Source organism: Antechinus flavipes, chromosome 3 (assembly GCF_016432865.1).
Source record: "Antechinus flavipes isolate AdamAnt ecotype Samford, QLD, Australia chromosome 3, AdamAnt_v2, whole genome shotgun sequence".
Classification (NCBI taxonomy): Eukaryota; Metazoa; Chordata; class Mammalia; order Dasyuromorphia; family Dasyuridae; genus Antechinus; species Antechinus flavipes.
Window position 1 is genome coordinate 407,406,066 of NC_067400.1, and position 18,978 is coordinate 407,425,043.

The 18,978-nt window shown below is 35.9% G+C and overlaps 1 protein-coding gene across 1 annotated transcript in view; it reads left to right on the forward strand.

The window, feature by feature from the left end:
• CERKL (ceramide kinase like) overlaps positions 1-18,978 on the forward strand; it is a 210,315-nt gene that overhangs the window by 163,570 nt on the left and 27,767 nt on the right. The window contains exon 5 of the mRNA XM_051986110.1: positions 17,455-17,597. Within this exon, the coding sequence (XP_051842070.1) occupies positions 17,455-17,597 (143 nt within the window). The remainder of the gene's footprint in view (positions 1-17,454; positions 17,598-18,978) is intronic.

The following is an 18,978-nucleotide window of genomic DNA, read 5'->3' on the forward strand; positions in this document are numbered from 1 at the left end:
AGTTAACCCTTTTCACTTTTGATGCTGATGATTTGAGTTTTTCTTTACTTTTTCTGATCAAATTAACAAATGTTTATCTGTTTTGTTGGGGTTTTTTCATAAAGCCAACTCTTAGTTTTATTTAATTAGTTTAATAGTTTTCTTAGTTTCTGCTTTATTAATCTCTCCTTTGATTTTTCAGAATTTCTAATTTGATATTTAATTGGGTTTTTTAAATTTGTTCTTTTTCTAGCTTTTTTAGTTGCATGCCCAATTCATTTATCTCCTCTTTATCTATTTTATTCATGGAGCTATTTAAAAATATAAAATTTCCCTTAAGAACTGCTTTGGCAGCCTCCCATACATTTTAGTATGTTGGCTCATTATTGTTATTCTCTAGAATTAAATTATGAAGTATTTCTGTGATTTATTGTTTGACCCACTCATTCTTTAGAATTAGATTATTTAATTTCCAATTGATTTTTAGTCTATCTTTCCCTGTCCTTTTATTTAATATAATTTTTATTGTATTGTAGTCTGAAAAGGAATGATTTACTATTTCTGTCTTTCTGAATTTGATTGTGAGATTTTTATATCCTAATATGGCCAACTTTTGTGTACATGCTATGTACTAATGAGAAAAAGTATATTTCTTTCTGTCCCTATTCAATTTTCTCGAGGTCTATCATATCTAGGTTTTCTAGGATCCTATTAATTTCCCTAGTATCCTATTAATTTCCCTAGTTTCTTTCTTGTTAATTTTGTGGTTTTATTTGCCTGATTCTGAGAGGGGAAGGTTGAGGTCCCCCACTAAAATACTTTTGCTTTCTATTTCTTCTTGTAACTGGCTTAAAATCTCCTCTAGAAATTTGCCTGCTCTATCACTTGTTAATTTTTGGGTTTGTTGCTTTTGCTTCTAAGCCTTCTCCTGTGTACGGGGGTTTAAGTCTTGTGATTAGTGGGGGTTTGGGTTGTGGTATTATTGTGAGTTTAAATAGTACTTTTTGGGGGTTGATTGTATTTTTGATTTATTTGGGGGAATACTGGTGGTATTTGGTTATACTGTGGCTATGGTTACTGAGGAGTATCTAGACAGTTGGGTGGGGAATTTGGTGGCTTTTAGTATGTTGTTATTAACTTTATTAATGGAAATAGTTTGATTTATGATATCTGGTGAGGTTGAGGTTATTACAGCTATTGAGTTATTTGATTCATTAGGGAATTATTGTGTGGGTCAGGATTGAAATGGGGTATCTTTATTGTATGGTTGTGGGGGGTGAGCAATGATATTGCTAGGTTGAATTTTGTTTATTACTATTTTAGTAGTTTTGGAAGTTATTCGAGGTCTTTAGTATCTGATTAGTAGTATTAGTGCTATAGACATTATAAAGGATAAGAAGTAAGATTTAATAAGCCCTTTTTGTGTAGAAGTAGTAATTGATGCTATGGTACTATGAAAATTGTCTTGACTTTTTGGTCCTGTTTTCTCATATCAGCTTATATCAATGAGTATGGTAGCAATGTGTTGGCCTATTTGAAGACTTGCTAGAGGGTTTAGTCGGTGGAAGATATGTGTAAAATACCCTAGTATGTTTGAGAAGTTATGTGTATGGATTAGGGGTTTGATTGGTATTTTGTTAATATGTTAAGAAGTTCTATGGCGATTACAATTCCTAATACGGTTACGATTAGGGCTGAGAGTTTTGTTAAGGTAGGCATGGTTATTGGGATTATAGTGGTAGGAGGAATGCTTGATGTTAGTAGGAATACTGCGAGGATACTTCGAGGGCTAGTCATATAAAGGGGTTGATTAGGTTTGGGTTGTTTTTGTTTAGTGATGATATAGGGAGGAATCCGGGTTCTTTTAGTAGGGCAAAATAGACTACTCGCATACTGTAAACAGCTGTGAGCATTGTGACAATTATGGTTATGCATAGGGTCAGGTGTTTAAGTGTGATGTGTTTATGGCTTCGATGATTGAATCTTTTGAGTAGAACCTGGCTAGGAAAGGTGTACCTATGAGGGCAAGACTAAAATATTTGTTGACGAGGTAATGGGGAGAAGTATGAGCAGGCCTCCTATTTTGCAAATGTCTTGTTCATCATTAAGGCTGTGAATAATAGAGCCGGAGCATAGGAAGGCATTGCTTTAAAGAAGGCATGGGTGAAGATGTGTAGGAATGCTAGGTGGGGTTGGTTTAGGCCTAGTGTTACTATCATTAGGCCAAGTTGACAGGATGTGGAGAAGGCTACGGTTTTTTTAATGTCGTTTTGGTTGATGGCACAGATAGCAGTAAACAAGGTTGTGATGCTTCCTAAGCATAGGATAATGGTTAAAGCTATTTGGTTATTTTCTATAATAAGGTTAGGGTTACTTCATTATTTATGCTATACTTTATAAAGATGTATTTTCCTTCCTTTTCTCTTTTAATAAGATCTGGTTTTACTTTTGCTTTATTTGAGATCAGAATTGCTATCCCTGCTTACCCCCTTCCCACCCCCCAAAAGCACTTGGGGTTAAGTGACTTGCCCAGGGTCACACAACTAGGACATGTTAAGTGTCTGAGGCTACATTTGAACTCAGAAGTCCTTCTGACTTCAGGGCTGGTTTTCTATCCACCACTTAGTTGCTCCATAACCCTGTTTTTTTTTCTTTCAACTTCAGCTGAAGCATAATAAATTCTGTTCCAGCCTTTTATTTTTACTCTGTATGTATCTTTCTGTATCAAATGTGTTTCTGGTAAAAAAAAATATTATGGGATTCGATTTTTCAACCTACTCTGCTATTTCCTTCTGTTTTAAGGTGGAATTCATTTTATTCACATTCACAGTTAGGATTACCAGTTCTGTATTTCCCTCCATCTGATATTCTCCCTGAAAAATCTTTTGTTTTCTCTTTCCACACTGTCCTTAGACGTGTGTGTGTGTGTGTGTGTGTGTATGTGTGTGTGTGTGTGTGTGTGTGTGTGTGTGTGTGTGTTTCCCATCCCATCCACTACCTTATCTCCTATCACCTCTCCCCCCTTCTCTTGGTAATGTTGTTTTTTTTTTTAAACCCACTCCACACACCCTTATCTTCTATCAATCAACCCCTCCACCCTTCTGTTACCTTTTCCCCTAGTGTTTCTGCCTTCCCTTCCATCCTGTTCCTTTCTTTTCTTTTCCTCTTTCTCCTCCTACTTCTTTATATATTTAGCCAAATTTCTATACCCAACTGAATGACTAAATTATTCTTTCTTAGAGCCAAAACTGATGAAATCAACCTTCAGACAATGCTCATCCCCCTCCTTTCTTTCCCAAGATTGTAATAGGTTTTTGCACATCTTCATGTGTACTAATTTTCCCATTATACCTCTCCTTTACTCATTTTCTAGAAGACCCTTTTCCACCCCTTAATGTCTCTTTCTTCGATGTCATCACATTAGAGTCTATTCACAACTACACTCTCAGTCGATGTGATGCCCTGCTCTGTCTACCCCAGTGATAGATACAGTTTTCAAGAGTTCCAGATATCATTTTCCCACCTAGGGATATAAACAATTTAAACTTAAATAATACATATAATATGAAAAATATATATGTATGAGTATACACATATGCACATATTTTCCCCTATTTCCTTTCTATGCTTCTCTTCAGTCCTGTGATTATAGATTAAATTTCCTATTTAGTTGTGTTTTTTTAATACAAATGTTTGAAAGTCTCTTATTTCATTGAAGCTTCATCTCCTCCACTGAAAGATGATGCTGAATCTCTCTGGGGTAGTTAATTCTTGGTTGTAACCCCATGTCCTTTGCCTTCCAGAATATTGTATTTCAAGCCCTCTGATCTTTTATTGTAGAAGCTGCCAGATCCTAGATAATCCTGATTGTTGCTCCTTGATATTTGAACTGTTTTGTCTGTAAGCTTGCAGTATTTTTGTCTTGAGGTAGTGGTTCTGGGGTTTCACAAGAATGTTCCTTGGGGTTTTCCTTATGGGATTTCTTTCCAAATGTGATTGATGGATTCTTTTAATCAGTATTCCCCCCTCTGTTTCTGGAATATTGGAGCAATTTTCATTAATGATCTCTTATAGAATGTTAGTCAGGCTTTTTTTTTTTTTCTTTACGTAGGCCAATAATTTTTTTAAATTGTCTCTTCTGGAACTATTTTCAAAGTCATCTGTTTTTCCAGTGAAATATATTACCTTTTTTCTATTTTTTTCATTCTTTTTAGTTTGGTTGATTCTTCTTGTCTCACAAAGTCTTAACTTTCATTTGCCCTGTTCCAGTTTTTAATGTGATTTTCTTCAGTTAGCTTTTGTATATATTTTTCCATTTGGTTAATTCTACTGTTTAAGGAGTTGTTTTCTTCAGACATTTTTTTCTTTCCTTTTCCAAGCTTTTGACTCTCTCATGCATATTTATTGTTTCTTTCCTCATTTTTTTCATCTACCTCTCTTAATTGCCTTTTAAAATCTTTTATGAATACTTCCAAGAAGTACGTTGAGATTGAGACCAATTTATATCACTCTTTCAGATTTCCTCTTGTGGACATTCTGTCTTTGTCCGAGTTTGTGTTTTGGTCTGCCCTGTCATCATATTGGCTTTCTATGGTCAAGTTTCTTTTTTCTTTCTTGCTTATTTTCTTTCATTTTCTTTTGTTATTTCCTCTTTTTTTCATTTTAAAGTTGAGTTCTACTTCTGGGGAATAGAGGGCTCTGTCCTAAGCTTCCTGTGCAGCTCTAAGCCCAGAAGCTCCTTATATCTGCAGAGAGTGAGCTTTCCTGCTCTCTTCAGCAAATAGCTTGATTTCCCAGAGTTTGCTTTTTGAACTTAGGATAGAAGCTGTCCCACTGATTTGCTCCTCTACTGAGCCAGGACTAAGGGTCTTAGTTGTTGATCTCACTGGCTTTCTCAGAATCTATCTCAGCTATGCTGCACACCCTTTTCACCCCAATGAGACTAACCTTTCTTGAAGTTTTTCAGTCTATCTTGAGGTGGAGAGTGATTTCATTCTTTCACACTCTGTTCAGAGGCTTGGTTTCATATGGTTTTCAAAGGAAACTTGAAAGGAATTATTGATTAAAAAATAACTTAATCCAGATAAGTTTAGAAGTGAATATAGAACAATTGTTAGCATTGTTATGTAAATTACACACAACAATTTAATCAAAGGAAAAAACAAAAAAATGAAACCCAAGACAAATCAAGAACTATTAAGAGAAGTTTTAGCTGCTCTTGATGAGTGTCAGATGAACCAATTCCCAAGGTATTGATTGATTGGAAAGAACTGGCAGATAAGTGTGTACCACAAAGTGCCCAAATCTCATGGGACTGGGCCACACCCACCCAACACTAGGAGTAACTCAGCATGATCCCAGTGCAGTCACTGTCACTTCCTGGTCTGTAGAGGAAGCTTGGAACCTCCTTGCCCTAAAAACAGATCTTAATTGTAATGTCCAGTCTAGCTTTCTATAGGGGGCTTTGGTCTCAGCAGGATAGTCATTATAAGGATGGACAGGAATAGAGTCTAAGTTTCTTTTCTCTTTCTTGTTTATTTTCTTTCCTTTTTCTTTTGTTATTTCCTCTTTTTTTTTCCTTTTAAAGTTGAGCTCTACTTCTGGGGTATAGAGGGCTCTATCTTTGTTGTCTCCTTCACAGAATGTGTCTGTCATAGTATGACCCAGTCTTGATCTTAGTGGAAGAGTACAGGAAGCAGGAGAGCCACTAGGAGGATGGTCAAAGATGGAATGTCTCTATTTCCAGTCCTCTCAGCCCTTAAATACCTCAGTATGAATACATCATTACAGCACACTATGTATATGTGAACTAGAGAACCATTACATCACCATACTAAATTCTAAATATATATGAACCAGAGAACCATCATCACATTAATCACACTAAGTTAACACCCTATTGTAAGTAGCTTTGTTTCAAATATTCTTTTCCAGAATTCTGGCCCTCTTCATCTCCCACTTTCTTTTGTTTTAGAACACAGGTAGTCACATCCTCCCTGACTTCTCAGAAAGGAAGGTAGGCACCAAAGGGAAATGAGGAGCCAAACCAGATATTGTTAGCAGATTTCCTCTAGGCTGAAGGATCTTATTTGACCCTTCTGGGGTATAGAGGGCTCTATCTTTGTTGTCTCCTTCACAGTCTGTCTCCTTCACAGAATGTGTCTGTCATAGTATGACCCAGTCTTGATCTTAGTGGAGGAATACAGGAAGCAGGAGAGCCACTAGGAGGATGGTCAAAGATGGAATGTCTCTATTTCCAGTCCTCTCAGCCCTTAAATACCTCAGTATGAATACATCATTACAGCACACTATGTATATGTGAACTAGAGAACCACTACATCACCATACTAAATGGTATGGTATACATAAATCCACTAGCATGGGAAGTATTACACAAGTACATAATAATATAACACAGGCTAGTAGTGATGTAACAAACAATATAAATCAAGATGAGGAATTTTATACATGTCCATAAGTCCTAGAAGGAGGGTATATAAATAACAATCATAATACACCTTCTTCAGGAGCCACGAGATAGTCCAAAACCAATCTATTGGCCATTAATTCATGTGTCAGGGAATCCAATGATTACTGCAGATTTTGAAGTCCTATAGCAGTCTCATCAACAATTTTTGATGTTTACTGTGATGCTTGTTCAGTGACACACATAGAGATAGAATCACCCAATGTTTCTTGGGTCTCTCCTTTGTTTTAAGGGAATTCTCTGTCTCTTTCCAATGAGCAAGGTGAATATGGCTTGTTGGCATCCATCTGATTCCTTTTCCATCTGTCAAAATACAAGCAAACCCTCTCCCCCAAGCAGTTAACCTATCTGGTCCCTTCCATTCACTATTTTCTGGATCTCTCTAAATCACCTGGTGATTACCTAAAAATAATGGAGCTTCTCACACTGGACACTGCCCTTCCAGTGTGTTATAAAACCTGTCTGTTAGAGCCAGTGAATTTTTGTCAAAAATCAAGAAGTTAATAGTATAAAGAGCTAGATTTAAAAGTGCTCTAGGGTTACCTGTGGTTACCCTTTTCTTTTGTTTTTGGAGGAACATCTTGATGTCTCTGTTTCTCCTCTCTACTATTGCCTGTCCTTGAGGATTAAAAGGTATGCCAGTGGTGTGTAAAATCTGATACTGTGCACCAAAGGGTGCAAAATGTTTAGAAGTATATGCAGGTCCATTATCTGTTTTTATTGCTTGTGGCACACCCATAATTGCAAAAACTTGTATAAGGAATTCAGTGACTACTTGGGTTGTCTCTTTTGCTCCTGGTATTGCAAAAGTGAATCCTGTAAAGGTATCTACCACAACAAGAATAAAAGACAGATGACCAAAAGATTTATAATGGATCACATCCACTTGCCAAATTTCATTGGGTCTCAAACCATGAGGGTTTTCCCCGGAGGGAGTGTAGGAGCATGGAAAGGAATGCAAGCTGTACAGCCTTTTATTATACTCCTAGCTTCCCCTTTTGTTAACCCAAACTGCAAATGTAAAGCTCGAGCAGCCTGATAATATTTAGAATGAGATTCTTGGACTGCCTGAAATAAAGGAGTATTGGCTAACATGGTTAGAAGGCTATTTGCCTTTGAAATTCCACAAAAAATAGGACCTGGAAGTCTACCATGAGAGTGGACATGCAAGATATAAATCTTACCTTGATGCTTTCTTACTTGCTCTTGAAGTTCCTTAAAGAGCTGATATAGATTAGAAGCTAAAAAATTTATTTGGGCTGTGGCAATTCTTTGTACCACACCTACTGAATAGGCTGAATCAGATATTATATTTACATCTCCTGGATAATAAATAAGAACTAGTATGATTGTATACAATTCATTCTACTGAGTGGACTAAAAAGGAGTTCTGACTATTCTCTTTATACTTAAGTCATGAGAGTATACAGCACAAATATTATATATGGATGCATCTGTAAAGATAGTTAGTCCTTTAAGAGAAACCTTAGAAATCTTTTCTTCAAAAATCCATTGCCAACTATATGATAGCTGGGTTATCTTTAAAAGAGACCCATATGTAAAATTTGGAGCTGTGGCCATTAAAATTTGCTGCTCTGGGAAGGTTTCACAGCATACATTAATTTGTGCATTAGTATAAAAGGTGTATATAAATTTGTGCAAATCTTTTCATATCCCCTTATCTAGAGGGATAGAATAGAAATAATCCTTAATGTCTATAACCCAAAGAGGCCATTTCCTAGACAACTGAGTAGGAGATGGAAGTCCAGGCTGAAGAGTTCCCATAGTTTCCATCTGTTTATTTACTTTTCTTAAATCAGTCAACATCCTCCATTTTCCAGATTTCTTTTTTACAAAAATACAGGGGAATTCCAAGGACTTAGAGAAGGTGTAAGTGTCCTTGGTCAAGTTGTTCCTGTACTATATTTAATAAGGCCTGGATTTTTATCACTTTTTAAGGGCCACTGTTCTACCCACACTAGTGTATCAGTTTTCCATTGAATGGGAACAGGTGAGAGTGTTGGCAGGCCTTCAACAGCAGCCCTGCCTAAAAAGCCAGATAACTCAGTTGTAATCCTAAGATGTCTCTTCTCCATAGATTGATGGGAATTTTTCAATTATAAGAGGAGTAAAAACTCCTGTTTTACCTTCAAATATCCATCTCAAAATGTAGCACTAATTCAAGCTGTTATTGATCCTCCTATGCCAGACATATAGTTGTCTGCCTTAATCTTTGGCCAATGACTGGGCCAATTAGCACCTCTAATGACTATACAATCTGCACCTGTGTCTACCAACCCTTTCAATGGGATGCCATTTACATAGATAGTGAGCATAGGTAGTCAGATGTCACAGCTGCAGTCCAGAATATTCTTGGATTCTGTTGTTGGGAGTCAAAATCTAGATAAATATCACCAGATTGCCTATTAGGAGTCTGTATCAGTAAACTTGATGCTACTACTTCTCCTGCTCTATAAGTTACACATTGTTTTCCTGAACTAGTGACTGGGGTATTAGCTACACATTTTATAGTCTCCCACATCAATGCATGGATAGATACTGTTTTGTAACCACTTTCAGGAAGTGAAATCGTTTAATCAACTGTGTGTGGAGGCAAGGGATCCATAAGCCATACAGGGACAGATTTCATCTCTCCAGGGGACATTCCAGTAGTCCCAGCTGCATACAACTCTATTATCCCCAATTGTAATCCCTTTCTCCCATCAGATTGCTTCTCAGCTGATTGATCACATTGGAGTACTGAACTTCTAAAGATTCTCTGCATGTAACATTGGCTGCCATCATGCTCCACATGTTTTTTGCCTGGAGCCCTGCAGCTAGGTCACCTTTTCTGTTTCCCTGAGTCAATCTACATTTTGATACCCAATGGAAGATTCTGTTGCATTTTGGACATGGGGTTTGGGGCCATGTTCTCCCATTCTGTCTCCTCTGCCAACATTGAGCTTTCAGATGTCCTACTTTACCACATTGAAAGCATTGACAAGTCTCTCTGGAAGTTCTTTGCCAAAAGGGACCTTGTCTTCCCATGTTCTGATCTTGAAATGTCTGCATTATAGCCTGGATATAAAAGGTATTTGTGCCCACTGGGGCACAGCATCTTATGATCTCCTCTAAAGGAGCATCCTTGTGTATCCTAGTATAATTCTTTTATAAACCTCATTAGCATTTTCTCTAGCAAATTGTCTTATCATAATTCCTGTTGCTACATTTTCACCAATAGCTTGTATGACAGCTGTCTGCAGATGTCCCACAATATCAGCAAAGGGTTCATTTGGACCTTGCACTGTTTTTTGTGAAGGCTTCTGCTGCTATCAAAGCATGGGGTACCCTCCCCAGAAGAAAAGATATAGGAGAAGCCACAACATGTTTTATCCAGATTCTAAAGATGTCCTTGCTATTGATTTCTAATCACTAAGAGTTAAAATTTCATAAGCAAAATTCTCTAACACCATCTTAACATAAGACAATGTAGACCCATAAAGAGTGCAAGCCTTTTTCAAATCTTTGACAATTCCCAGATTAAAAGGAGTATATCTTCTTCTTTTTTGACCCAAAGAGTCAAACTCTTTAATCACAGGGTATGCTTCTACTCTCAAATCAGATGTATCCTGTCTTTCCTCTTTAGAGTTAACTAATGCTTTTTGTAATTGTGTCATAGGGGGTGGACAAACCTGCTGCATGTGTGGTACTGATGGTGATACTGCTCCTCCCACTCCTTCTATTCCCTCCATCCACTAAGGTGAAATTGAGGGGGGAGGATTATGAGATGGGGAATGGCCTAATGGCTCCTTATGAGAAGCATTATACTCATTAGTTTCATCAGCATTGTACTTAACTCCTTTCTTGTTCAAGTCTTTATGCTTTTCAGCTGCTTTGTCAGTACCATCCCCCTCCTGCTCTTTCTCCTTTTTCCTTATTTAAAAACTTGTGGGATTCCTTAAAGCCAATTATATTATATTGTATATATAGAATGTTTCCTCAGGAATTGAATCAGGAACATTATCTTTGTAATATTCAAATAATTGCTCTCCCACCAGTTTCTACTTATTTGGCTCTAATTTTTCTTCCTTAGAGAACCAAGGAGACATGCACCCTAATATTTCTAAGAGTCCAATGATCTGCTCTCAAGCTACCAACAAACCTTGCTTCTTTATTAACCTAACTATGCTTGCTACACATTTCCCTTGAAGTGGGAAAGGTTCTTTTCTTACTATTTGCCCTAATTTAGCTGAAAAAGAAAGTGACTAGTTTAGCCCTTACCAAAGTTCCCTGCTTTTCTATTTTTGTACTTACCCTATTTCTGGGTCACAGGGACTTCTCCATTGAGTTTATGATTGCATCATTCAAAGTGCTGAGTGTAGGTCCTTATGTCTAGAGCCTCAAAATGTAGTGTGCTTCTTTCAGTGCCCCCACATTCGGGTGCCAAAATATAATGACCTCTGGACGGGCTTTGGCCTCAGCAGAATAGTCATCATGAGGAAGGACAGGATTAGAGTCTAAAATCTTTATTGTCTCCTTCACGGTTTGTCTCCTTCACAGAATGTGTCTGTCACAGTCTGATCCAGTCTTGATCTTAATGGAGAAGTGCAGGAGTCAGGAAAGTCACCAGGAGGATGGTCAAAGATGAAATGTCTCTACTTTCAGTCCTCTCAGCCCTTAAATACTTCAGTATGATTACAGCATTACAGCACACTAAATGTGTGTGAACTAGAGAACCATCATCTCATTAATCATACTTATAACACCTTGTAAGTATCCTTGTTTCAAGTATACTTCTCCAGAGTACTGGCCCTCTACATCCAATGTTTTTAGAAAATGAGTAAAAAGGCAAAGCACACTCTAACTATATATAGTTTCTATAGTGAAAGGGAAGAGCAGATTTCAAATTCTGAGGAGGCTAAAAGTATATTGTCTCCAGATGAAGTCCCAAAGAGTGATACATCATGATCCCCATCCCACCACACAAGGCTCTCCTAGAAGAAATTAAAAAGGATCTTAAAAGAGAGCTAGAAGAAAAATGGGTAAAGGAAAGAAAAACTTTTCAAGAGGGTTTGGAAAAGTCATATAACTCATTAAAAGATAAATTGAAAAAGAAAACAACTCCCAACTCCATAATATATGAAATTGCAAAGGTAATGAACTCCCAGGAAAACAGAATTTATAACTTCAACATGACTCATTCTCTTCACTAGAGGCCTTTAAGGAAAGTCTTGACTTTTTATGATATAAATGTGTAGAGTATTCTTGTTCATATGCTGTTTGGAGCACTAGACCTCTAAGGTTCTTTCCAACTCTTGAGATTCATTGATTCTATAATTCTGTAAATAAGCTGTCTCTTCTGTCAAAGAGCTTTCTATCTACCAAATGAAATAAAATATGGGAAAGCAGTGCATAGATGATATAATATTAAATATATAAAATATATACATAAGTGCAATGAGAACTTATAGGCAGAAGAAACCATCTCAGGTGGAAGATCCAGGTAAAGTTTCATGAAGAAGAAAGCATTTGAATTAGCCCTTGAAAGATCCTAGTTTATTTAGCTTCATCAGATTTTTTGGAGATACGTGTATGAACATTGAGGATTCATCATTCATTCCAATCCTGGATTAAAGTGCTTCATCAGTCCTTTCTATCATGAGGCATAGAATGCCCAACCCAAATTCCTTCAAAACAATAAAAATCTCAAGAATACACTGCTGTACCTTCTCTAAATGCTGCTCATCTACTGACAATGGTTTATCAGAATAGCATGTAAAGGTTTCTCCATATTGTCAGAGCATATTACTTTCAATTAGATGAAACCAATCTCCTGTACAGAGGCACCCATTTGAGTTGCAAAATTTTATGACATGGGATATGTTTTTCCATTGTGTTACTATTGTTCAGTCACAAAAAGAAAGGTGCTCTTAGTCAAATTCATTAGCCTATTAGTTTTAAAAGAAAAGCAGGGATATTGCTCAGAGGGATCATAGCATTGACTGCTGATCTACTTGGATAATCAAGATGATCCATAATGGCCCACTCCATAGACCAAACCCTGGACATTCATTGGCATTAAATAACCAGCTTTATACTACCTTGTTTCCCCAATAATAAGACGTATCCCCAAAATAAGCCCTCCCCTTACTGTGTAAGATTCCTCTAAAATAAACCCTCCCCCGAAAATAAGCCCTATTGAGATTGCTACTGTAGTGAAGGTGATCCCCTGTGCTATACGCTACATTATGGTACCCTCTGTATGCACCGTCCCTCTCCTCCCCGCCAGGTGAAACACATGCCACGCTCTGAGCTGCATCCAAGCAGAGCTGCAGCGGTGAGCACGTCATCCTGTTCTTCCCCAGTGATTTGCTTGCTGGCACTATTGAGAGCAGTGCCATGGAAGAGAGCTGAATCAGGACAACATAAAAACCCAGTATGTAAGTGGGAGTGAGGGGGCATGATGGAGGAGAAAAGAGGCATGATGGAGGATAAAAGAAGAACTCAGGAGGCATCATGGAGGATAGAAGGAGCACTCAGGGAGCATGATGGGGTTAAAACATTATTGAGGGGCATGATGGAGAGAAAAGAAGGACTGATGGTCATAATTTTATTATTCTGTCTGCACGGGTCACCTGTGTTTTGGCAATTCGTTTGGATGGAAAGAAAGTCACACCTCTAATCATCAGTAAGGAGAAGAAAGATAAGATTGAACGTGTATCAGGCATTTATGTTCTTGAAACCGAAAAAGCCTGGTGTACACAAGCCATTATAAGAAAGTGGGTTGATTTAATGCTGCCACTAGTTATGCGAGGTAACCAAAGAGGTCTGATAATCTGGGATTCAGCCAGCACTCACCACGCTAAAGAAATGAAGAACTTCCTTGCAGAAAGAAGAATTGATCAAGTAATGATTCCTGCAGGAATGACTGCCTATCTCCAGACCCTTGATATTGCAATAAACAAGCCATTCAAGGACCATTTGCGCATGGAAGTCAATGACTACATTGAAAATAGAATGGAAAGAAATCAGCATGGAAACTTTGTGAAGCCCTGTCTGCAAGAAGTCGTGACTTGGGTGAAGAAGTCATGGGATAAAATTACTGACAGCTGTGTCGTCAAGGCACTATGAGCAGGTTACCTGGACAAGACATGTTCATTTAAAGAGAGCTATATTGCTGGACATGACAGATTGGGTCCACTTCTTCTGAAGGAAATAGAGGCGCAAGACATCCAGGACGGAATTCAGGGTATGGACACTTATGACGATGTTGTTGAAGAAGATGACATGATCATTATTGAATAAAGGTACTTTTTTTTGTTCACATTTACCTGTTTATTAAAATTGCTGTCAGTGTTCATTAAAATAAGCCCTCCCCTGAAAATAAGCCCTCTGGTGTTTTTCTGTCCAAAAAAATAAATAAATAAATAAGACAGCGTCTTATTATTGGGGAAACATGGTAGATAAGAGAAAGTAAATTATTTCCATAAATTGTGTTTAAGACAATACCATATGATCTGAATGAATGGATGGATGTAGTATTTATTAAAATGCTTATTATATACAAAATTCTGGAGATATAAATAGAAAAGTAAAACCATTTCTTTTATCAGTGGCTCACATTATCACATTTCTGAAGGTATTACATATACTAAAGCAACTTAGCAATTGGATTATGTTTACAAAAGTAATGCGACAAACATGTTATTTTTTATTAACACAGTTTGTAAATGAAACCTTCCCTGACAAACAAGCACATCTAGACTCCCTGCTAATGCTCTTAGGGGCTTCAGGTTGTATATTGCATTTTATTTGTGAAGTATTAATAAAAAGTAGTTTTAAAAAAGTCCAAATTATCACTCTTATTTTATGATGATGATGGTTTACAACTTAACATATGGAAATACTTAATTTTTAATCTTTTTAAATGATTTTTTAAAAATCTTTATAAAATAATTTGCTTAAGGTTTTTCCCCTATAATATTCTTTATGATCTTAACCAGACAGTATGACTAATCTAGATATCATCTCACTAATGTTTACAACGGAACTCTGTGTATTAGCTATGACAAATGTACTAATTACAAAAGTCAGCAAAATTTCTACCTTTTTTTTAACCTAAAGACAGAAGCTAAAAATTTATTAGTGAAATTCTTAGGTCTCTGAAGTGGTGAGGAGTAATCACAATTTCTTTTTGAGAAGAAAACATAAATAGCAATGTTTTAACAAACTCTTATTGCTCTTTAAAGAAAGGAAATAGACATTAGGTCTCAGCAGTATGTTTTTAGGCAAAAACACTCTGGTTTATGTCCACAGCAGGGGGAATTTTAATTACTTCCCCTGAAAACAGTGAAAAAGTACTTACTTGTAAATGGCTGCTGGCACTAAAGTTTTATACTATGGCATAGTATTCAAATATCTGGGTGATTAAAGCAAGCTCTTTTTGAATCAATTCTTCTTTTGCTGGTGATTTATCAGTGTTATACAAAGTTCAATAATAAACAAAATACTTAAATTTCCTTAAGTTAAATTTTCTACATTTGTGCAAGTATAGTGGAAATAATGTTGATGACTAGTCATTATTGGCATAGCTCAAGTAGATTCCTCATTAACTTTCTCGTTAACTTTTTTTCTTTCACGATAACATTGCTAGTAAAAGAAAATTATTTTTTGTTGTTGTTGTTGTTTGGATCTACCCATATGGAAAATCCTTCCTTTTAGACATATTTGCAATTTATAATCCTAGAGTGGGGGAACTGAGGTCAAATGGCTTATTCAAAGTTACCGATTTAATATATATTAGAATTTGATTTCAGATCTCCCTGATTCCCTGACAATATGTCTCTCTGGATACTAAACTGCACTCTTATCTCAGCAAACCTAGATTGACTAGTGCATGAGTTAAAGGGACACAGTATCATAATACTGTATATTATTTCCTATGAAATCACACACAGACATGGGTCTAAATCATAAATTAGAAATAACATTTGAATTCAAATTCATTATACTATATGTTATCAGTGAACTAATAACTAAGGTAAATATTTCTTTGAATGGCTCATATCTCCTTCCCCCAAAAGACTATTCAAAGTTGAAATGGTTTCAGGAGTTCTCCTTGTAAGTCTTTTAAATACAAAAATTGGTTCATATATTATTTTGTCTTCAGTAACTAGCATAGTATATGATATCATGTAGGTGATGAATAATTGCATAATAGTAGGTGCTTAATAACTCTTTTTTGTACAGGTGCTTAATAAATGTTTGTTGGTGGATGCAATGAAATTCTTTTATATCTGATCTTTGTTAGTACTTTAGAAACTACTGCTGCAGCATGATTTATGTATAATTGAAATGATGGTTTTAGGAAAACTTTTAATCTCTGTGAAAATATCCAATTTTTGGTGAGTCCATGGTGCCTCAACACTTCCTTTTCTGGATATTGACCATTTTGATGACCCATTCTAGAGTTTTCCTGGGAATTAAGGTTAAGCTCTCTAGCCTCTAGTTTCTATATTCTGTTCTTTAATCATTTTTGCCAATTAAACCATTTCAGTACAGTATCTCTCTAGTTCTCTGCAATCATTTCTATTTCAATAGTTCAACTATCACACTTACTGGTTCTTTTGCTACTTGAGAATTTAGTTATATGAATTCTGTACTGTGACAGAGCCAGATTATTATAGAAATTTGGTTATTCTCTCTTATTCTTAAGTTATTGTCAGGCGAAGATGAGAAGATTACAATTCATTATGCTTCAAGAGAATCCATTAATCCTCATTGTCAATAGCAAATTTCCTGGTTAATCTGTTAGTATAAGATTACATTCTAAGGACCACTCACATATTGATTACCAAGGACCCACAATTAGACTCATTGCTCAATATGTAGTATATGAATAAAGAATTCCTGTTCTGTCCTGAGTTAAAGAGCAAGGACTCAGCTAAGAGAGGCCATATAAAACTGAACAAAAGAAAAAGAGACAAATCAACCACAGTTTAAGAGAGTTCTCTCGGAGTTTGAGTTGTAAAACTCCAAATTGGAGAAAGTATGGTTGTAGAGAAACAGATTTGAATCCTTAGAGCGTCTAGCCAATCTCTAGTGAATTACAGGGAAGCCTAGTAACAAAACAAGCTAAACTATAACCTGAATTGGTAAGGAAAAGCTAGGAATGGGGAGTCAGAATAGACAAGGCACTACTCAATCTATATATATTTTCCTATGTAACCTTATAACATATAATTTAGATCAATAATGGAATAATGGAAGTATGGAATATATTTTTGGAATCCATATTTTTCTAAGATTATGCATTTTCTAAACTACTTTGTGAATATTTTAGTAAATATTATCATTAGATTTACTTTACAAGTATTTCCCTGTAATTATATTTTCAAACATTCAAAAAATTAGTCTATTAATTTATATTAAAGGGTAGGCATACTAATAAAAAGGTATCATTTAAAAGTAATGTTAGAGAGAGGTAGCTGGAATTTGGTTTCAGATACAACATTCACATACTAATGATAATTAGTACTGCTGATTATCAGCAGTATTTTAATCCCAAACTTCTTTATACGTACTTTACTGACTATTGAGTTCTCAGTGATTTGTTAAAAATTAGCAGAGTTTTATTGATTTGGTGGGTGTTATTTGAACATATTGTTGATAACAGTTTATTAATAAGAGAATTATATGCTGTTGACTATTGATAGAACAAAAGATAATTCAGACATGTGTTAACATGTTTAAATTTGTCATGCTTGTTAGCCAGTTTGTTATACTTAAATTATTTAGGGTGAGCTAGTTATTTTGTTTAGGAGATGAAATTTATATGTAGAATTTTTTTTTATTCTCTATTCATGTACATGCTAAATTTGTGTGTACAAGGAAAAAATTTCTAAACATTTTGAAATCTGAATTTTATGACTATTCACCAAATATTTAGATTTTCTCTTTTTCTTCTGAATTGTTCCTTTTTAATATAGGATTATCTGTGTTGGTGGTGATGGATCTGCAAATGAAGTGGCTCAAGGTTTACTTCTTAGAGCCCAGATGGATGCTGGGATAGACACAAATTATATCCTGACACCTGTCAGAACTTCACTTCCTCTTGGGATAATACCAGCAGGTAAGAATATTGACAGCAGACTCACTGAATTATGCAATTTTGTGAAATTAGTCTGTTGTGATATACAATTTAGACAGCCCAGGTTATCTCTTAAATGAATAAGCAGGAGTTGAGATTGATTGAATATTGACTTCTATCTTAAAAACCTCATGTAATTGTATATTCCTTAATTTTTTACACTTGCACATACACATACATATGCAGGGGTAATTTTCTAAAAGTCTTAAAAATATCAAAATTTTAATTCATCACTGGATAGAAAAATATATTATATTCAACCAACATATATTTTATTATCTCTCAGTCCCTTACTGTTGGTTCATAGGTATTTGAGACTTTTAAATGCAATCCATTCAAAGATGCCTTAAGACTATTTGAGATAAAATCTTCCTAAGACTCTTTAAAATTGTAAGAACCAATAAGTTACATTGTGAAACCTACAAAAACAATGTTGTTGTTTTTTAAATTTTATATTCCCATGTACCAATCTCCTATAAATTTCCAATCTAAAATGTTGCTTTTTATCTCCGATAATTTTTTTTAATCTCCAATAAATTATACCACAAGAGGCAACCTCTGCTACAAAGAAGCAAATGCATGTTAGACCAGCAATTTGACCTTGACAGGTCATTTTAGTTGCTATGAATGTGATGATGATGTTATGAGATGGAACCTTTCCAACATTTCACTCCATGGAAATTGAACGTGCTTGGGTCACTGTTTCTGTTCATTAGTATTTGTACTCCTGAGATAATTTGTTAACAGTTTTATATCAAAAGCAAGGAATATGGGCGCACCCAAAGGGATGCATTTTTACCAAGTGGGCAGCAGTCTCAAGTAATAAGTTAAATGAGAATGTTTCTTTTCTTTTTTTTAATAGCTCAATTTTTAAAAAAGGAAACTACCATATGATAATTGAGCATTGTAGATGTTACAGTTTTAAAACAAATCTTTTAAACCCACCCTACATGCTTTGGTACTGAATTTTCATTAGAATAACTGGATAGAGAGCATTCAACTGTCAGCATTTTTCACCTGAGCACCAGCTATCTGAGTAACCCGTTCTAACTAACTGGTTATACCTAATGGGAATAGGAAATGATTTACTAGGCACATTTGTTTGAGGTCTAAAGTCCTACTTCTTACTTTGATAGGCAAAGAATACGAATAACAAGTGCTAAGCAGGAAGTTTGCAAGCTTCAGAACATGAGGAGACAGCCTGCCTTTGAAGTCATTTGCCTCCTGGAGAGAGACACCCAGAGGGAGGGTGTTTAGTAAATTACTCTACTGAGCCAGCAGACTAAGCTGCTGAATTATGGTCAAAATCAAATGGATCAGATGTGGAGAAGCCTGTATTTGTAATCTTGGCCATTAGCAATGG